At 47.3% G+C, this 20752-nt stretch overlaps 1 protein-coding gene across 6 annotated transcripts in view; it reads left to right on the top strand.

Annotated features, from left to right (window-relative positions):
* The window catches only part of LOC136579093 (nuclear pore complex protein Nup153-like), a 41770-nt gene that overhangs the window by 15860 nt on the left and 5158 nt on the right, over positions 1–20752 (top strand). For 2 of the 6 annotated variants that reach the window (XM_066579399.1, XM_066579400.1), the window contains exons 6-11: positions 1527–1586; positions 4511–4569; positions 5108–5198; positions 5303–5422; positions 5903–6001; positions 17141–19823. In XM_066579399.1, coding sequence (XP_066435496.1) covers positions 1527–1586; positions 4511–4569; positions 5108–5198; positions 5303–5422; positions 5903–6001; positions 17141–17257 — 546 coding nt within the window. In that variant the 3' untranslated portion in view covers positions 17258–19823. Of the gene's footprint in view, positions 1–1526; positions 1587–4510; positions 4570–5107; positions 5199–5302; positions 5423–5902; positions 6002–17140; positions 19824–20752 lie in introns of those variants that run through there. The other 4 variants (XR_010786706.1, XR_010786705.1, XM_066579402.1 and 1 more) reach the window with 4 other exon arrangements.

Raw genomic sequence — 20752 nt, forward strand, 5'->3', positions numbered from 1 at the left:
CGGACGATTCACAATTCAGACTGCCCATAGGGAGACATGGGAGACCGCAGCCTAATTAAAGAATGCAGATTTGTTTTGCGCACCTTCTGGTCCAGAAAACAAATTGCAGCATGCTCCATTTTGCTGCGGTCCCATTTTACCGTGGAATCTGCAATTCAAATCTGGTCATGTGAAATCGGTCTTAGACCAATTTGTACCCGCTATTCTCTGTGCAGAAGCATTGCCGCGTCCCTCATACTGCAGTCAGTATTGTCGGCCGGCTACAAGACCATATTTCTGTCAGGACAGTGTAGCGTTGTTCCATCGGACACATGTGGATGTTACCGCAGTTTGTACATGCGGCTGTCCCACACATACATTATCCATTCATGAGCTTCTTTGGGCTGTGCACAGCAGCACACAATCTGGAAGTGCTTGACTGATGCATAATGAGCGGGCTAATGTGAAGAATACAGATTTCCTAGGTACATTTAACCCTTTCCAATCCAGTGTCGGCCCTTGCCTGACATTAAGATTTCCCTTCATAACTCTGATGTTAGACAAGATCAGACACACGTGTTTCTAACACTATGCAGGACAGCGCTCTGACATGGGAGGTATGCAGGGAATTCTTCATCAGCCAAAGGACAACATGGGATTGGAGGTTTGTTTTTAAAAAATTGCTCATAAAGTTCATTTTATGTGTTTCTCCTGAGTCATTCCAAGGAATTCAAAATGTGATTTCCTGCGCAAAATAAGGCCGGACTCTCGCGGGCGTAATTTCATTGCATAATACCGCGCATCAAAGGTGGTGAATTGAGTCAATTAAAGTACATCGATTCATTCAGACTTGCATATATAAAAAAGATAATGCAGCATGTTCTATGTTACCACTTATTACGCGCAATAGAGCCCTATTGTCTATGGATCTCTATGAAAACGCTGTACATAGGCAATAACATTGTGTATGTGCGTTATTTTATACCCATGTTGCTAGGAAATAAAACGTGGCAAGAAAATAAAAAAACAGGAAGCCGGTGCGTGATGGTGTGCGAGCGATACGCATTTTATGCACAACGATTTTAGCAGATGCTCGTGTGAGCATACCCCAAATAAGAGCTGGGAGGTACGGATGGCAGGGAAATTGGATTGCGAATAGAGATGAGCGAGTATACTCGCTGAAGGCAATTGCTCGAGCGAGCATTGCCTTTAGTGTGTATCTCCCCTGCTCGAGACTGCAGGTTCGGGTGTCAGTGCGGGGAGCCGTGAGTAGCCGCTGTCAGCGGGGGAGGGGGGGGGGGGGAGAGATCTCCGTTCCACCCCGCAGCTCCGTGCCCGCTGCCGGCACCCGAACCTGCAGTCTCGAGCAGGCAGGTACTCGCTAAAGGCAATGCTCGCTCGAGCAATTGCCTTTAGCGAGTACACTCGCTCATCTATAATTGCGAAGCCTTGACTATAAATGAATGTTGCTCACACATTGATGAATCTTTGCCGTTTTGCATTAGAAGTAACACCTCGGGTTAATAGATAATTTTCCTGTATTTTAGGTGGAAGCCTCCTACCATCCTGTCACACCAAAATCTGTAGAACGTTCTACACCAAGTGCTGTGAGTGTCCCGAAGAGGTTCCGCCTAAACAGGCGGCTCTTTCAACAAAAAGATTTTGCAGACAGAAAACGACCTTAGTTTTAAAAGTTTTTATTATTAATATTATTAAAAGTTTCTTGTTCAATGTTTCTTGTCTTAGCCATTTCAAAATGTTTTTTTTTTTTTAGGGGTTTAGTAATGCTGTTGCATAACATTGACATTCACTATGAATTTGCAAAGTGTATAAAAATACACTTTATTTAGAAGGATCTATAATTTTGTTAGACCTGTACCTTTCTTTTGTTTTTTCTCCCCCTTTCTTCTAAAAAGTTGTTCCAAACAGGTAGAAATTGATGGCACCGTGAGAATGTCATAAACGTCTGATACAGGACCCACTTCTATTTGGAGGTGGGATCCATTCAGAGAATAGTTCTTCTTTTGACACTTCCCTCCCCTATTTATCAATTCATGGTGGTTACAGCTGTTTCCATGTCTCCCATAGCATTCAATGAACAGGATTGTGCTCCAGTCCTGAAAAATGGAATGGGAACAGCAGTCGTTGAGAATCAGTCATTTGAGGGTCCACATTGTCACTGAATGTAGAAAATCCTATAAAATGGTTACAGAGTGCGGAAAGGTTAAATCGCTGCTCGCAGAAGATTTAGGGGTTGTGTGATTATAAGAAAATTTATGTTAACGACCAGGCAGGTAATAAAATAAAGTCATATACTCACCTGTCCTCGGCCTCTGGTAATGCACCAAAGTCAGTGACAGTGAAAAGAGCTCAACTAAATGTACAAAACTGACACTTCAATAACTTTGAGCTGCTTTATGCATAAATCATCACATTACCAAATAAAACTTGGTGGCAGAAAGCAGAGTGTGATCACATGCCGCTAACCTACTGAGCGGTACTTCGTGGCTCCTCGCCTCTTAATAAAGCATTTAAAAGTTATGGAATGGTAAAGTTTGTAAATTTACTTGGCCTCCGGTACTCAACTGAACCACTACCCCATCGTCCTTCCAATCAACAGACAGAAGCCAAAATTCAGGTGACCACTGCAGCCAATCGGAGGCCGCAACAAATTTCTGGCATCATGGCATCAAAGCTCACATCCTGAGTGCCAGGAGTTTGGATGGTGACTGCAGCAGCCCTCTGGCTGCTGTTTATGGACTGGGAGGACGACAGGACAGTATGAGGAGCTCAGCTGGATGCCAGAGGGATGAGTAGTATACTGTCCTACTTTGCCTGATCAGTGATTAACACATTTTTTCCCCCTCCTCACACAACCCATTTTTAACCCCTTGAGGCCGTGGCACTTCCCACCTCTTTTCGGTTCTTCCTCCTCATAACTTTTATGTATCCATCAATGTAGAGGTCTGAAGGTTGTGTTTTCGCAGGATAAGTTGTATTTTTCAATGGTACTATTTAATGTACCGTAACTTAAAAAAAAATTCTAAGTGGAGTGAAATAGGAAAAAAACCAAAATTCCACCATCTTTGAGTGCTGCTTGTTTCTGCGGTGTACACACTGCAACAAAAATGACATTTTATTCTATGGGTCAGTACGATAACTATGATACCAAACTTAGAGATTTGTTGTGGTTTTTTTCCATTTTTTTCTATCGCCATCTTCTGACAGCCATAACTTTTTTTTCCATCAACATAGTTGTGGAAGGGCTTATTTTGTGCGGGACGTCCTACAGTTTCTGTACGATTGTTTGATTGCTTTTTATTACATTTTTCTTGGAGATGGAGTGACCAAAAAAAAGCACTACTCAAAAGCAATTTATTTTATTTTTTTCTGACTACGTTTATCTTGCGTGGTAAAAAAAATGCCTTACTTTGAGACTTTTATGGATGCAGCGATAAAAAATGTGGTTTTTGTTTTGTTTAGATTCTTTCATAATAAATATGGCAAAGGGGGGGAGGGTTAATCCTTTTTTCTTTTTTTGTTAATTAGTACAACTTTTTTAAACTTGACGTTTGCGCTTTTTAAAAAGTTGTTTGTTTGTTTTTTTTTTTGTCTCCAGAGGGAATATGAACTTTAGCTGCTTTGATCGCTCCTGCAATAAGATTTAATGCTATAGTGTTATATCATACTGCGAACATTGGTTGGGGCATTTAAATGCTGCTGTCAGAATTGGCGGCATCTAAAGAGTTAACCGCTCGGATGAGCAGCATGGATTATCGAAGCTGTTGCCGGTGGGTGTTGGCTGTAAGAAACAGTCGGCACCCGTGTCGTATAGAGCAGGATCGCCCCGTGATCTCCCTTTATATTTACCCTAAACCTGCAGAACGTAACTATATGCCCTGCAGCGTTAAGGGGTGAAAGGATCTGTCATGGGATAAAATCAATGGGGTTGGCTGATCAAGTGGACAGTACGCACCACTCACTTTCAACGTGTGACTTGGGCAGTCAAAGTCTGACGTTGGCCATTGAAAGTGAGCGATGGGGACGGCCTACTTGACACATTGAGAGTAAAGAGAGCCAGACCTAATAAAAAAGCCCGTCGCAGTAAACAAAGGTTAATGTCCTTTAAAAAATTTAACTGGGACAGTCTGGGTGGGAGGGTGGTTGCAGAACTCTGCAGCAAACCCTGCTGACTTTATCCCATGACAGGTTCTCTAAGACAGTTTCTGCTTTTAGAAGGGGGGGACTAAACTGACTGATCCTGTAAGTTAATAGGATCCATATGAACAGAAGCCATGAATGTAGTATGGAGAAAGCCTTACCTGTACAGACTGGGTGGGCTTGAAAACTTGATTTTCACATGTCTGATGCAGTTCCCACAGTTGAGGTGGAATTGAGCAACAGCTGCATCACGTCGTATGAGTAGCCGACCGTTGTCAGATGTTCTGCAACTGAGTTCAGTGTTCCCCTTACTGGAATCAACAGGACTTTTGTTTTGACAAGTTTTTGTAATGTATTGTGTAATATTCAGTTACAGGAACCCCCCAAATATCATGCCCCTGATGCACCGACACGACAACTCGCAAACAGGTTAGTATGGCAATACGTTTTTCATGACTTCATTTTATATTTAAAGGTTTTGTCTTTGTCAGGCCGGTTTCACATCTGTGTTGGAACCTCCATCACAGATCTGGTGCAAAATACCGGGGAAAAAACACAGCATGCCTTGTTTTTCTTCTGCTAAGAGCCTGGCAATGGTCGGAGAGTGAACAGCGCTATTTGGTTCTGTCCTAAGACGGAGACGCTTGACCATGAACGGACCAGCAAAGAGGGATCCCCGACGCAGATGTGAAACCACCCTAACATTTTTGTTCTGAGTTGGTTTGCACATGCGCCTGGGATGTTAATGCTGAAGTGCAGAATTAGTTACAATTGGCAAAAAAAACAAAAATGCATTTTGGTAAACCTAAAACCCCGAGGTACATTGAAGTGTAGTCAGTAGAACAGAATTTCACTGAATATATCTACAATTACATCAGTTACATTACTGCAAGGGGTTAAAGTTTGTCAATGGCTTTCTTTTATATTGCTGCCTTGTAGATAACTATTTTGCTTTTGCGTTCCACAGCCTCTCCTACCCCAAGTTCAGTACTCCCGCATCTAATGGCAAAATAATGAGGGAGAGAGGATCCCATTCTACAACAAAGTTACCAGATGAGGTATGTTGTGTGTGTGCCCCCACCTCCCCTTCCCCTTCTTGTTTTATATTTTATCATTGGATCTCACCGACACATTGATGGTCATTGTCTGCCTTCCCTTTTAGGATGTGGAAGCTCCCGATTTGCCAGAGATATCTTTACCGATAAGCACCACTGCACTTCCAGCAATTTCCTCTAGTCTCCAGACTAAGACCACACCGCCTCCTCCATCTGTTTTTAGCACAGTAAGTTTCTTTCGCTTTTGGTTTTAAAATAGAATATAGCGGAGTTGTGCCAAAATGTAGTTATCCCCCCAACTAAAGGATAAGGGGACTCCTCGTAATTACAAGAACAGGGGTCCCAGGTATCTCTGAATGAGGACCACTGCTGTATACATTGCTATTCTCGGACGTCCCATTGAAGAGTACTTGAACTCCGTATCTCCTGCAGTCCCACCGAAATAAATGGAACGTCAGCATGCACGCTTGATCACTGCTTCGGTTATTAGGGGGCCTCCAGTTTGACAGCACATGCTATTTAGGAGTTCATATATGGCACATGATCTGACTGTATACAACTGTCTGTCCTTTGTGTAGTTTTGTGTTGCATGCGACTTCTGTCTGGATTTTTTTCCTCCTATTTTGTAAAGTGAATTTTAGTAAAGATGGTAACGGTCAGTGCGACTTGTTGAAAAGCACAAAGTGACATGTTGTTCTTCCTGGCAGGCGCAGGTCACCAGCTCCACCAGTAACAATCCCGAGTTCACATTTTCAGCTCCCATTGTAAAACCAACTGACTCCATTGCACAACCTCCTGGGTCATTTGTAAGTAATAAGAACCAATATCGCGCGTAGTAGAATTTCTGCCGTAGCGTTTCTCATTGACAGACGCTTTGTTTTGGGTCTAAACTGTGTATGTGGCCTAATATTATAACCCTTTGCTGAACTAGGGATTTCAAATTAGATGGTTATAGTTGAGAAAAGTCTCCTTCTCATTTTGTGTTAGTAGCGGACCCTTTAGAATTCCCAAAAGGTCAAATTTTTGCTATAGACACAAATGCCCAGAACAGCCCTGGTTATGAGAAGTGTGTGTTTTCTTTTGAACTTCTTCTAAACCCCCCCCCCCCCCCCCCCCCCTCTCCTGGCCTCCCACATGTCCAGCCCAGCACCTGTGTTCTGACCTCTAGGTCTGTGCTTACAGGCTGCTGCAGCCAATCATGGGTCTCTGTTCATTTGGTCAGTATTGGCTGCAGCAGCTTGTGACATCCCTTAAACAGACCCAGTGGCCAGAACATGGGGGCTGTGCTCGCTATGTTGGAAGCCGGGAGAGGGGGAGTACAGCTGCTTTTGTTTGGTCATGGGGAGCGGGAATCTTTCAAAAGGGAGGAGGGACAAAAAAAAAGAAAAACTGGGACAACCCCCTGAAATGTTTCTGTGCAAGGGAGATTGCACACTGTAGTAAAGTGTTCAAAATAATTAATGGAAGAGCATGTCTGTGGTTTACTATAACAATACACTGTTCTGAGCACTTGTCTTCTATACATAAACACTAAAAAGCAGAATATGGAAGCATTTAAATGGGTACGGGTGAAGTAACTGGACCTTGAAGCAGTAATATTTTCCTTTATTGACTCCCCAAATATATGCAGGGGTGATGAATTTCATCTCCCTGAGTCCCGCGACGGGCGCCGCTGTGGTATTCCTGTCACAGCCGTGGGCGTTAGGCCTTAGTGTGCCGGCTATGAAAGTATCATCCCTCCCTTTCCAGAGTTGTAAGATATCCGCCAACAGTCCTGGTAAGTACTATGAGACAGATGACCATTGTACCGATATGCAGGCTCCCACCTCATGCATCTATTTCAGAGTCTTACAATTGCACAGACTTGTATTGCAATCTGTGTGTCTCCGTTATGCACGAATTGTACACTTGCGATGCCGCACACATTGGTCTGTGATGAGCGCTGGCCAATCTGAAGTACATCGTGCGCATTAGATAGAAGATTTCGGCAATCCAAAATGGCTGCAGCAAACATGGTTTGAAAGTGGTGGATCAGAGGGGTGACAGAAGAACTGCAAGTAACATAGCCCCCAGGATTTTGTAGCAAATCCTCAAACTGCTTAGAGGTAGACGGTTGTAGCTGACGTATGGGCTTGGCTGTCTGCTTAGTAGAGAAGCAGTCTGACAGCTGAGCCCACCTCTGCTACAGCTCTCTGACTTCCAGCAGAAGGGGGTTTTACCGTGAAACACATCATTGTTGGACATAAAGTCAAGTTTATAACCCCTCAAAATTGGGCGACCAGCTTAGGGTTTCTGTTTTTCACACATTCATAGTCTTAGGCACGGTGTTCACTTTGTGGATAGCATGACCTGGACCATCAGCTTTTCATAAAGTGTCTTTGCTGTAAGTAGCCACTCAACAAGTACCCACTGATTTATGACCCCCAAATAGGAGCTCTGCCCTTACATATTTTTTCTGTTACACATGCCTGCGCTGTAGTTTTTGACAAACGTAAACAATTTCATGGGTGTGATATAGAGCTTGTGAGAAGTCGCTTGGCAACAAAGATGTCCCTCTCACTGCCTTCCGGCAACGTGGACCATTCTTGTGAGGATGCCAGTTAAGGCCGTCTCACACGGGCGTGTTGTAAAACACTGTGTAAAGCACTTTTTTTACCGTTGTGTGGGCTAGCCTGTCATAGGCGGCGATAGGCCATCTCACGCACGCTGTCATGCACGGTCTTTCGTGGTTTTTTTTCTTCCTCCTCCCACTCTATCGTTTAACGACATTGCGTATTAACGCCGCACATACAAAATTGTAATTGCGTATGTACAGCATTTATTTTGCACCCATAGAGCTCTGTTGCTGATAATACGCTGTAAAATAGAAGCGTCTGCCGCCGTTCTTAAACACTTGTAAGCAATGTGAATGGATCAATGAAAATCAATGTAACTTTTGACTTCACTGCATATTATGCGTGTGTAATACGCTGTCACATTACGTTTGTTTATACCAGTGTCATTACGTCACACGCAAGCGTTTAAGGTCGGGAGGCCACTGTATGTGTTTCCCGGGCACATGATTGCTGTTATCCAATGGGTAACAACGCTCATGTAAAAGTAAAAAAAAAAAAGTGTTTTTCATCTCCCCTCACGGATCATATCCATGAGGGGAGATAAAATGATGTACATAAGGCCGCCGTATTTATCTGTGGACCTCACCCCAGCTTCTGCGCACAAGCCCGTCGCCAAGCTAGCTAACTCATGCGCAAAAGCTACGGATTGCCGGGTAATTTAAAATCTCCCTGCTCCATAGCCGAGAGCGTGGGGTTTTCACAGGGGGGCACAGTACGCGGTCCTTGTTCATATGATGGCGTACAAGTAGCGCCGACCATGTACAAGTAAAAAAAATAAATAAATAAAAATTTGGTTTCACCTCCCGTCACATATCCAAAACAAGAGGGGAGGTCAAATGACTTGCCTAAGGCCTCTGCCAATGTCCCCCGACGGGATCTTTATTTGCGGACCTTTTCCCAACTACGTCGTCAAACTGGTGGATGTAAGCGCAGAAGCTAAGGCGGGCCTGGGAAATTTAAAATCTCCTTGCTTCGGCTACTACCGTGTTTTCCCGAAAATAGGTCCTACCCCGATAGGTCTTGCTATCGGGTTTTCGGGGGAGGCTTGAAATATAAGGCCTCCCCCAGAAATAGGACCTATATCAGCTGCCTCCCCCACCCCCCTAAAAAAAAAAATACTCACCCGGTCCGTGGCGTCCCGATGGTCTCCGGCGGCGCTGCAGTCGCTCGGCATCCTCCTCGTCTTACCGCTTATCTTCGGCTGGAGACGGGGCTTTGAATACCCCGCCTCCAGCAAAGCGAGCGCTGTGATTGGCTGCCAAGCGCTCAATGAGCCAATCACAGCCATTCAGTGATGGCTTCCAGAGAGCTATACTGACCACCCACCGTGAAGGCCATCCTGAAATGGGCACCAACAGGAAGCAGTGTCAGTCGTAAGGAGATGAGAAGTCCTGGTGTGAAGAACCTGTGCGATACCTCAAGTATAGGGCAAGTCTAGTAGGATGTAGACCCGGGCAGCATGAGGTGTTTTATTATACTGGCTAATTATATTTGTAGTCATTAATATAAAGGTGTGTAGCGGAGCTGCATGCGCGGCGGAGCCGGGTGTGTCTAGTACTGTTACTAGTAGAAAGCTCGTTGCAGGATGGGGTCTCGGTTCCGTTGCTTCCCCAATGGTTGCTGTCAAAACGCAATGACTACCTAGTAGCCCGACACCTCGCTCTTATCAGCACTGTATGAAGGGAAAGCTTTGGTGCCCATAACAACCAATCACAGCGCAGCTTTTATTTTTATCTCAGCAATGGTATTAAAAATGAAATGAAAGCTTCTCTAAGGAGCCTCCTCTGCAGGTCCCGTTAAATAGAGGGTCCAATAGCACGGTATGTTGTGGGAATATTCCTGAATGGAAACTAGATGGACCCCTCTAGTCAGCGGGGTCCTTCCAGACCGTTTGGCTTTGTGTTGCTGATCATGGGTGCAAAGAGTCCTTAAATGCTCATGTGAATGAGCACCAAGTTTAACAGGAGCAGACTGTTGGCCAGTAACCCTCTTGTCTACCCTAGAGTACCAAGATAGGGGGCGCTAGACCACCAGATAGTGACATTAGCTTTTCTCGTCTGTTATCATTGGGGGACACAGCTCTGACCTTGGGTATAGCTTCTGCCACTAGGAGGCGACACTAAGCACAAAAGTGTTAACTCCTCCCACTAGCTATACCGCTCCTGCAAGCAGCATGCTAGCTCAGTTTTTAGCTTAGTGTCTAGGAGGCAGGACTGTCTCTCCTGCTGAGACTATTTTTTATTTATTTTTATCAGTTTTTTTCTCCGGAAGGCCAGGGCATAACGAGGAGGCAGGACTCTCCCCGTTAACCCACCGAGGGCGGCGAACAGAGGTAACTATAGACATCTGTTGTCTGCCGGGCCCCCTCAGAAGAAAAGGAGGCACACTCGGCCACCAAACTGAGTGTGACCCGCCAGCCATAGAGCCCCCCTTATTTATGGTCCCGCATCCACTGCCCCACCAAAGGCAGGCGATGATGGGGAGAAGCTCTGCTGGAGCCCGGGAGCCACCCTACCTCAGGAAGGGAGGTAAGTATGTGGTTTTGTTTTGTTATTGCCACCCGATGTGCGTTGCGCTGCTTGCTATGCCGCCTGCTGCGCTACTCGTTTCCCGTTGCGCTGCTTGTTAGCTGCGCTGCTAGTTATGCCGCCTGCTGCGCTATTACAGGGCGGCTGCGGCTTATGCACCCGCAGCACCGATGTTTATGCTGCGCCCGCGGCTGTCTCGGTGAGCGCCCGCGGCTTATGTGCCGCGGCGGTATGGTGGGCGGCCCTTTTAAACTTGGCGCAGTTGTGAACGCGACTGATGTGCTGTCGGCGGCTGCGGCTTAGGCACTACCGGCCGGACTCGGCCGCGGCCATTTTGTTGGGGCCGTCCGCGGCTGCTGTGTTGGGCGGCCGCGGCTGATGTGCCACTGGGCCGCCCGTACTGTCTGCTGTGCTGCTGGCCGCCCGCGTCTACTTGTTGGGCGGCCGCAGCTGATGTGCCACTGGCCGCCCGCGATGTCCCCCCCTGCGGTTGCTGTGAGCGGCCGGTGTGCTGCTGGCCGCCCGCGGCTGATGTGCCGCCGATCGCCTGTGGGTGACGGCCGCGGTTGATGCGCGGCCCCCCGCGGCTGATGTGCCACCGGCCGCCCGCGCCTGTTGATGACGGCTGCGGCTTGCGCTGCCGGCCACCCGCGGCTGAGGTTGCCGCGGTCCCGGAGCGTGCCTGCTGCTCGTTTCGTGCAGGGGCTCCTCGCGCCGTCGGCTGGGCATGCAGACGCCAACGGGCGTTTGAATTTTCCCGCCAACGGGCGTTTGAATTTTCCCGCCAACGGGCGTTTGAATTTTCCCGCCGAGCGGGCGATTACCCTGTGGCGCCCCACGTCCCTCTTTCCGTAGCGCCGCACAGCCGGTTTGCCGGCCCCACTCCACGTGTCGGCGCAGGGACATTTTAAAATCCCCTCCAAGTGGCCACACTCTCGGCGCCACACGCAGCAGAACAGGCCACGCGATTTTTTGAGGTTGTAAACCAGCATCGCCCCCTACAGCAGAGTTGGTCACGTTTCCTGCGTGCGTTGCCACTGGTCAGGACGGCTGGTGGATAACCGTATCGCACGGCCACCATTGCCTTACTGCTGAACAGATTGCGTAGCTCGCGACGTTCGATTGCCATAGGCTGGCGTATAATGCTACTGTGCGACCCGCTTTGCCCGCAGGCAGCAGCTGTCCACTCCTTACGCAATCCCCTCAGTGAAACTGAGGTCGCTGGGACTCCTTCGGTACTACACACAGACTATCGGTGGCTTCCTGGTCGCTGATAGCGCCCCTATAACCCCTTCCATAACAGAAGGAGTACCGCACAGCTACCCATATCTGCTCCGGACCGGGTTGAGCGTTGCCTGACGGAAGCTCCCCCATTGCCCCCCTGCAGTTCCCTCCAGCCAGCAGTACCGCGGTGTCTAATTCCAGGATGACACGCGGACAGGGCGGCCAGAGCCACATGCCAGGTGTGCTCTCGCTACAGCTCTATATATACTGACAACAGTGTGCGAACTCTTGTCAGCATTACTCGGGGCTCGCTGACTGGATTCATCGTTCCCCATGGCGGCTCCGCATCGGGTTGAGCCTTACATGTCGGCAGCTCCCCTGTGGTTCCCCCCCGCGGTCACATGTACCATAGTGTCCGCGTCCAGGAGGACATGCGGGCGGGGCGACCAGAGCCACATACCAAGTGCGCTCGCGCTGTAGTTCGAGATTAAGCAGAGAGAATCTCGTCTTACAGATAACAGTATGCGATCTCTTGTCAGTAATCACACAGGAGTCTCTGGACTCATTTTTCCTCACGTCTGTCCCGAATCCGGTTGAACTCCTCTACCGACAATCGCATCACGGTGTCCGTGTCCAGGAGGACACGATGACAGCGGCCGGCAAGGGTCACATACTAGGTGCGCGCTTGTTAAGGAACGAGACTACATCCAGCTGGAGAATATCTTGCCCTACGTACAACAGGGTTCAAGGTGCTTGTCGGCAGTACCCCAGGCGGCTGAGACCGGGGGTACTTCCATGCCCGAAGCAGCGCATACACTGGTTTGAGCAAGAGTCTGCTTCGTCCCCTCAGTAGTTTCCTGCACCCTGAGTCGCAGTTCGGGACCGAGCCGCATATAAAGTGCGCGCTCTGCTGCCGTACTGGTCTACAAGCTGATTATTAGCGGTACCCCGGCCTTGGTGTTAGGCCTGACCGGGTTGCCCTGGCTTTACAGCTAGCCCCCCGCTTTTTCCTGCAGGCAACCAGACCGCTATGTCCGATGCCGGGATAGCACGCGGACAGGGTCTGGCTAGTACCACATCGGTATGGGGTCTCGCTATTGTACGAGAGTTGCATTCCCCCCAAAATTAGTCCCCTTATGGACAACATGTATTTGGGCCTTGTGTAGAGCAAGCTGTTAGGGCAGCAGTATGCAGGCCAAAACTCTTAAAGGGGTTGTCCCGCGATAGCAAGTGGGGTTATGCACTTCTGTATGGCCATATTAATGCACTTTGTAATGTACATCGTGCATTAAATATGAGCCATACAGAAGTTATTCACTTACCTGCTCCGTTGCTGGCGTCCCCGTTGCCATGGTGCCGTCTAACTTCAGCATCTAATCGCCGGATTAGACGCGCTTGCGCAGATGGTTCTTTTACCTTCGGCTCCCTCCGGCATCATCGGCGTTCTGGCTCCGCCCCCCTGTACGCGTCATCGTGTAGCTCCGCCCTGTCACATGTGCCGATTCCAGCCAATCAGGAGGCTGGAATCGGCACATGTGACGGGGGTGGAGCTACGCGATGACGCGTACAAGGGGGCGGCGCTACGCGATGACGCATACAAGGGGGCGGAGCCAGAACGCCGATGATGCCGAGCCAAGCCGAAGAGAAAAGACCCATCTGCGCAAGCGCGTCTAATCGGGCGATTAGACGCTGAAGTTAGACGGCACCATGGCAACGGGGACGCCAGCAACGGAGCAGGTAAGAGACTAACTTCTGTATGGCTCATATTTAATGCACGATGTATATTACAAAGTGCATTAATATGGCCATACAGAAGTGCATAACCCCACTTGCTATCGCGGGACAACCCCTTTAAGGAAGTCAAACAGCCGTTGGGCTTCCTTCGGTCTGGCTAAGTCTTGTGGTACCCTTCTGAGGAATATTCCATTCTCAGGAATTCTGTGAACACGTCGTATTCGCCTCCACCCCACAGAAGCTTATGCTCCAGACATTTTTCCTAACGGCTAGCCTCCCTGGAGTGACCACCTGCAACTTCCTACAGGCAACTTAGGGCGATCTACGATGACAGAAGAGCCGCATACTTTTTAGGCCCCCACCACAGACAGAAGTGACGCGGGGCGCCCCTCCGGCGGCACTTTGTAATGCCGAGTTCGTTTCTTTCGGGCGTTCTCTGAACTACAAGGCATGTGTACTCTCTAGGAATCATGGACTGCTAGTTCTACAGCCGTGTCAGTAGGACGTGGATAGCTCTCTGCAGGAGACAGCTCCTGCGGACCCTGGTGGGGTGCAGAACAGGCCACGTTTCTCCCATTGGGGATGGGGAGACTGACCGTAGGAGTGCTTGGTATTCTAAACGGTCGCTAGTGTCGGTTCAGGTGTAGAGCGCTGATCCTCAGCAAACTAGGCCCTCCTAGTCGCTTGCGAGACTGATTGTATAGGAAGGTAAAACGTCCAATGGGGTTAAGACTGACAGATCCAGCGACTCGCTGCGGCTCTCGTGCATTGTTCTCCCTGCATTATGACTTGCAGGACAGCGTAAGACAGTCTATACTTGTACTGTCTGCAATTTTAGGGTTCCTCCATCCCTACTGTGGAGGTTTCCTCAAAGGGATCAGTGAGTCTCGGACCAGTGTACCCTTGCTGTCTTGTGCGGTCAATTTTTCTGTACCCAGTGGAGTCACACGGTTACATTGCATCCCAGCACGGGGCCAGCCCTAGTTGATCACGAAATGGGCAGAAGTCCTCGCTAGCCCATGGGGCCATGCAGAGGCGGACGCCGTGGGCATTGTTGCAGAATCATGGAACCAAACTTTTTCCTCTCACGACCCTTTTTCAAGTTACAGCTAATCAGACAGCCGATGCCATGGACGGAGGCTGTCAGCATATACAGCATCAAGGTCATACGGCAGGCCTTCCAACCGTGGTCAACACAGGACTCCAGTATGAGACGGTTGCATATCTCAACAGGTCGTTTCTCCACTGGCGTCTGGAGTCGAATGTCCCTTTATCACGGAAGGACGGTGTAGGTGAGATTGAATACCGGGAGGTATACGGGACCTGATTTACAACTAAGTCGCCCGGTAGAAGGTCCACAACCCTGATGTTTCGGCGCCTATGGCTCCACAGTTTCATCTTCGGATGCCTATTGGGTACGGATGGTACAGGAAACGGTCGTTATCTACCCGCTGTATGGCCTACTGCCGGTATCAGGATCCACTTCGGTAAGCGCCTTCTTGGTATTTCCAAGGAACGCTCCAGGGCAGGTTTCTCGGTTGACTACGCCGGAGTACCTCGTGCAGGTAGCATGCTTCAGTCACGCTGGTGCGCTGCCGGTAATCCTGACAACTCCGACTGGATCCCTGCTTTTCCAGAGTGGACTCCTTACAATGACTCTGCCTTGCAGCAATTCAGGGTTACTAAGCCAGCAAGGTCATATTCTCAGGCCGTATTATTTGGAAGCCGTGTGCCTCGTCGGAAGCCCCTTGGGTACTGCTCTAGAACGTCCCAAGGTCAGAGCTGTGTCCCCCAATGATAACAGACGAGAAAACAAGATTTGGTAAGAACTTACCGTAAAATCTCTTTCTCGTCTTGTTCATTGGGGGACACAGCACCCACCCAGTCTGGTATTGGAACTGTGACGTATACTCCCTAGGGGAGGGTCCTCGGTGCAGTCGCACACGGTGTTGGAATGAGTTACAGTTCGTGAGTATTGTTGTTTATTATCTATGTTGTATCCTACTGGCTGCTCCTACTGCTTGCACACAAACTGAGCTAGCAAGCTGCTTGCAGGAGGGGTATAGCTAGTGGGAGGAGTTAACACTTGTGCTTAGTGTCGCCTCCTAGTGGCAGAAGCTATACCCAAGGTCAGAGCTGTGTCCCCCAATGAACAAGACGAGAAAGAGATTTTACGGTAAGTTCTTACCAAATCTTGTTTTTTTTTTTTAGCTGTGTGTACCGTGTTTCCCCGAAAATAGGCCCTGCCCTGGTAGTAAGACCTATTGGGTTTTCGGGGAAGGCTTTAAATATAAGGCCTCCACCCAAAATAGGACCTTTCTCGGGTGCCCCACAAACAACAAAAAAATACTCACATGGTCCCGGTGGTGTCGGCAGCAGCGGTGGGGGTGTCCGGCATCCTCTTCTGTCTCACAGCTGCCTTCTGCTGGCGACGGGGCTTTGAATACCCTGCCTCCAGCAAAGAGAGCGCTGTGATTGGCTAATCCAGCGCCGGCATCATTCACATGCGGCGCCTGATGAGCCAATCACAGCCATTCAGTGAATGACAACAGTGAATGGCTGTGATTGGCTCATCGAGCGCCGTCTGTGATTGGCTGCCAACGCTCAATCAGCCAATCACGGCGCTCTCTTTGATGGAGGCGGGGTATTCATAGCCCCGTCACCGGTAGAAGGCATCTGTGAGACGGGGAGGATGCTGCGGACCAGGTAAGTAAAAGCCCCCCCCCCCCCCCCCCCCCTGAAAATAAGACACTGTACCCTTTTTTGGGCAAAAAAATATAAGACAGTATCTTATTTTCAGGGAAACATGGTAGTTTCCAATGTGGATTGCACATGGATGAGGCATGGAATCCAGTGTTGCCATATCGACTACAGCACGGATTCCCATTTGAAATAATGGGATGCAGATTTGCCATAGAATATGAGAGGTTTCCGTGTCAACTTTCTGCTGTGTGAACGTACCTTTTAGGGCGGCTTCATGTCGGTGTATTTGCATGTAATATGCATTAGGCTGAATAGCCATTTAAATCAGGCTGTGGTTGTGTCCAATGCACAAAAAAACGTACCGTGCAAGCGCGAAACGTATATTAAAATGTGCTGATACGTAAGCAAAATAAACTCAGTGCAAATACTGTACTGAAAAAATGTATGCACTTGTGTGAAGCCGCCCCAATTGTGTGAAATAAATAAATTTATATTTTATATATATATATATATATATATAAAATAAATTTTTTAAAATAATTTGTAATGGAAAGTCAATTCATATGGTACCGCTGCAATTGTAACAACCCGAGGGAGGATTATAACACCTTATGGCTCCCATGGTGAGGAAAGCCCCACAAACAATGCTGTAATTTGTTATAGAATTTATCCCACAGAACCTATACGACTAAGAGTGATGCTTCCATCCAGCTAAGGTACTGCAACATAAATGAGTAGAAATCTCAATTTGGCGTAATCATTCTGATACGTGGAACGCTCCTACTGCGCTGTCCATGGTGTATTATAGTGACAACTAGGAACCTCATTTATCAAAGTTGTTAGGTCTGTCCTTGTTGCCCATAGCAACCGGTCCAAGCTCCGTTTTCATTTCACTTTCAGAGCAGTTTTAAGAAATAAAAGAGTACTTCTGATTGGTTGCTATCGGCAACCAGGAAAGCCTTTTTTAGGTTTTTTGATAAATGAGGGGATTTTCCTCTACACCTCGCTCTCCGCGGTGGAACTGCAATTTTTTACATTTTACATCTCTTGGAATCAATGAAAGAAACTTCTAGGTCTGAAAGCTAATAGGTCGGTCCTTAAGGGGTTAAAAATAAGGTTGACTCTTTATTTTACCATCTAGGATCATCGGCTCCTGCAATCGCTTCTACACTTCCAACTTTGGCTCAGAATCCTCTTGGATTGTTGGATCAGTTCAAGAAAGCGGCTGGAACGTGGGACTGCGATGTCTGCTTGGTGAATAATAAAGCGGAAGTTGTAAAATGCGTCGCGTGCCAGAGTGCCAAACCGGGAAGCAAAGTGGAGCTGACAGGTGGGCTTGAGGAGTTGTTGCAGTGTTCTTTTCTTTAAACCTGTGAAGTAGCTCACAACTGTTAGACTGGGTTCCCACAGAATGTTCGCAGTTGGATCGCGCAGACGTACTGCGTTATTTCCACAGCGGAAAGGCTTTTTCAAAATGCCCGCCATTTGATGTGGGTTTGAAGTGGCTTTTCCACTTGTATTCCGCTGTGGGAATCTCCCTATAGAGAGAAGAGAGCCCGCAGCAGAAATGGCGATACAATTGACATGTCGTGGATTTGAACTTCACACAGCTTGTCCGCAGCGTGGGGATGAGATTTTTGAAAATGTCGTCCACGTTGCAGCTTAGTCTTTTAAGCTTAAGAATGCATGCAGAGATTCCCTCGCTGAGTGGACCCAGCCTCCGTGTACGGCCTGCTGACAGGACGAGCTTCTGTGCCTTTTATGCAGCAGTTGAAGTATCGGTCCTCAGAACTGTGCTTGAGCGCTCACTCACATGGGCATATGTGACCCGCGTGTTGTACGTATGCATAATATACACCGCAAATACACGTGTATTTGCTGCGTATTTTAAGTCCCCATAGCCTGTGTCGGTGTGTATTATGCGCCAAAATAGGACAGGCTGCGGCTTTTCACATATGAAAAATATGCATGTCATATGCGGGTGGCATACACCTATGTGAGCGCTGAGAAAGGAGTATTAGGGCACATTAACACGGGCGTATTGTCACCGCATATTATGCTTGCGTAGATCCTGTGCATAACACGCCGCGAATGGAGGCAATGAAAGTTAATGAACTTTCATTCTTCCATTCACCCCTGCGTGTGGACACTGCGTATCAATACGTAGGAGAAATAAATCGCAGCATGCTCTATTTCTCTGCGCATCATACGCAGTCCATTGAAAGGCACGTATGATACACATGCGCAGTGTGATTTTATTTATTTTTTCCCCTCCCTTCAAATGCATTTCCGTGACGCCAGTTTCCCGGGCATGCTCGGTGTGGAACGCAACCCGTACATAATCTCTGCCGGCAGAGTGTTTTGGCTGTAATGTGTACAATACTGCGGAAGACTTGCGGCATTGTACACATAAGCCCATGTGAACGAGCACTTATTTGTGCTTTGGTTGTTGGTTTTCTTGGAATTAAATTTTAAAAGCCAGTTTTTCCCTTTAATCATGACAGCATACACTTGGAGGTTGCTTCCCTGCTGACCTGAAGGGACAGGAAAAGGCAGAGCATTAGACACCTTCCCTCCACCAACACCAGTGCTTTTCCTGTCGTTCCAAAGAGTAGTATGTCAACAGCACTCAATTTATCCCCAGGAGGAATTACCCAATCGGGGAAGGAGGAAAACAAATGCGTATAAACTCGCAAACAATGCAAAGCCAACCTCCAGGTTGTAGACCAACAACCCCTTGTAATGTTCAAATGTAAAGCTATTGAGGCAGATGCAGCATAACAGGTGCTTCAAAACATCTTTTTGTAAAAATGACTTTCTTTATCGTTTCATTTAAAAAGGCAACGTTTCAACCGCTTACGGTCTTTATCAAGCCTACAAATCAACACCAGACAATACAAACAATGAATATACCATACATAGATCAGAAATGGTAAAACATATATCAACACAGCAGTGTATACACATACAAACAAACTAAAATACATACCGCTAATGTATCAAACAGGGCGGTAAGTCCATGCTCCAGGATGCCCACCCTATACACAGGCTATCATTTAAATAGTAGTGGTCAGTTATATCACCCAATCAGGAACGCCCCTATTGCACATACCATCTGGTGTGGAGAATTTCCACTTCCAAGGTCATCGGTATTAGCAGGCAACGCATGGGGATTCCGACGTCACAAAACGGCGCACTGCGCAAGCGCCGTGACAACATAGTCATTGCTGACCCACAGAGAATGGTGCCGTGTAGTGCCCATGCGCGAAAGCGCCATGCGTCATTACGTCACTGTGTAACTGCGTTATTGCGTTACGGCAAGCGTCACCGCATCACTTCTAACCCAACCCGTATGCGTGGCTTCTCCCGGTTGTCCCAGCAACCATGTCCTACTCAATTGCGCTGCAGTATAACTCCTGATCCTTGACATTATTATTCAACCGGCTCTCAGAGAAACGGTGCAAGTTTTAAATCTGTTATATTACAGACCCAGAACAACTGGTTACCTTATGAAGTATATTAAGCAGGAGTGCCCATTGTGTGTTAATTAAGTATCGATATACACTGTATCCTATGTCAAAATAATAAAACTACTTCAATAAAGTGCATTAGATGTTTATAAAATTTATACTATATAACAAAATATATAAAATTACAATAATAAAGTGCATAGATATTAAATAATTTTGATTGCAGTGCTGTTTACGTTAGATTATAATGTGCATAAAATTTAATTTGATTTATAATCATACCTACTACATCTCAAGTGCAATTAATCTAATATGTATAGAATCTGTGATATAATAAATTACATTCAATTATGATCAAGTGCATGAAGTCAATTTTTAATTTTCCACTATGTTTCGAAATGCAATTAATTAAGGAATATTCATCTATATTTATTCATTTAATATAAGATCTCTGATTCAATTAATTGTCACAAACCAAACTATACGGAGTAGAAAACCAGGGGTGGGGTGGGGGGAGGGGCAGGGGGAAACATAGTAAGTCAATAAGAAGGCAATAAATCACAGGTGGGCAACCCTGGAACATGGAGCCAAAAATCACCCATCTAAAAAAGCCAAAAATATTCAGCATGTTAAAATCAAAAGCATGAATATGTCTAATAGCAAGCATAACCTATACGAATCTGACGTCAAGACGAACCTCAAATGAACGGCATATAATGGTACTCAGCATTGAGCCCTTTAGGGGACAAAGTATCAAGCTCATATATCCATCTCAATTCTTTTTTTAATAACAATTGGCGGTCACCACCCCTAACTAAAGGGAGAACATGATCAATCACTTGGAATCTTAACAGACTTATCGTATGTGTGCCCCCCCCCCCCCTGTTTTGGTACCAGAAGATTAATACGTTTGTTTCATATTGTGCTCTTATGATTTATAATTCGTGTCCTAATTTCTAGTGTTGTCTCACCTACGTAGCCTAAGCCACAAGGGAAGGTGCTCAAGTATACAACAAAAGTCGAAGTACATGAGTACCTATGCTTGATTTTAAGGGGGGTAGTTACCTTTCCCCTCATCATCCTGATAGCATACACCTGGAGGTTGTCCGCTGGACAACTGTTGGGACAGGAAGTGGAAAAACACAAAAGGCAACTCCCACCACCAGCTAACCAGTGTCTTCCTGTCCCTACAGGACAGTCCAAGCGGAACCTCCAAGTGTATGCCAGAGGATAAAGAAAGAAGGAAAACTCTAAGCAGCCTGTCTGCCCTGGGGGGGACTCCT

This window comes from Eleutherodactylus coqui, chromosome 9 (genome assembly GCF_035609145.1).
Source record: "Eleutherodactylus coqui strain aEleCoq1 chromosome 9, aEleCoq1.hap1, whole genome shotgun sequence".
Lineage (NCBI taxonomy): Eukaryota > Metazoa > Chordata > Amphibia > Anura > Eleutherodactylidae > Eleutherodactylus > Eleutherodactylus coqui.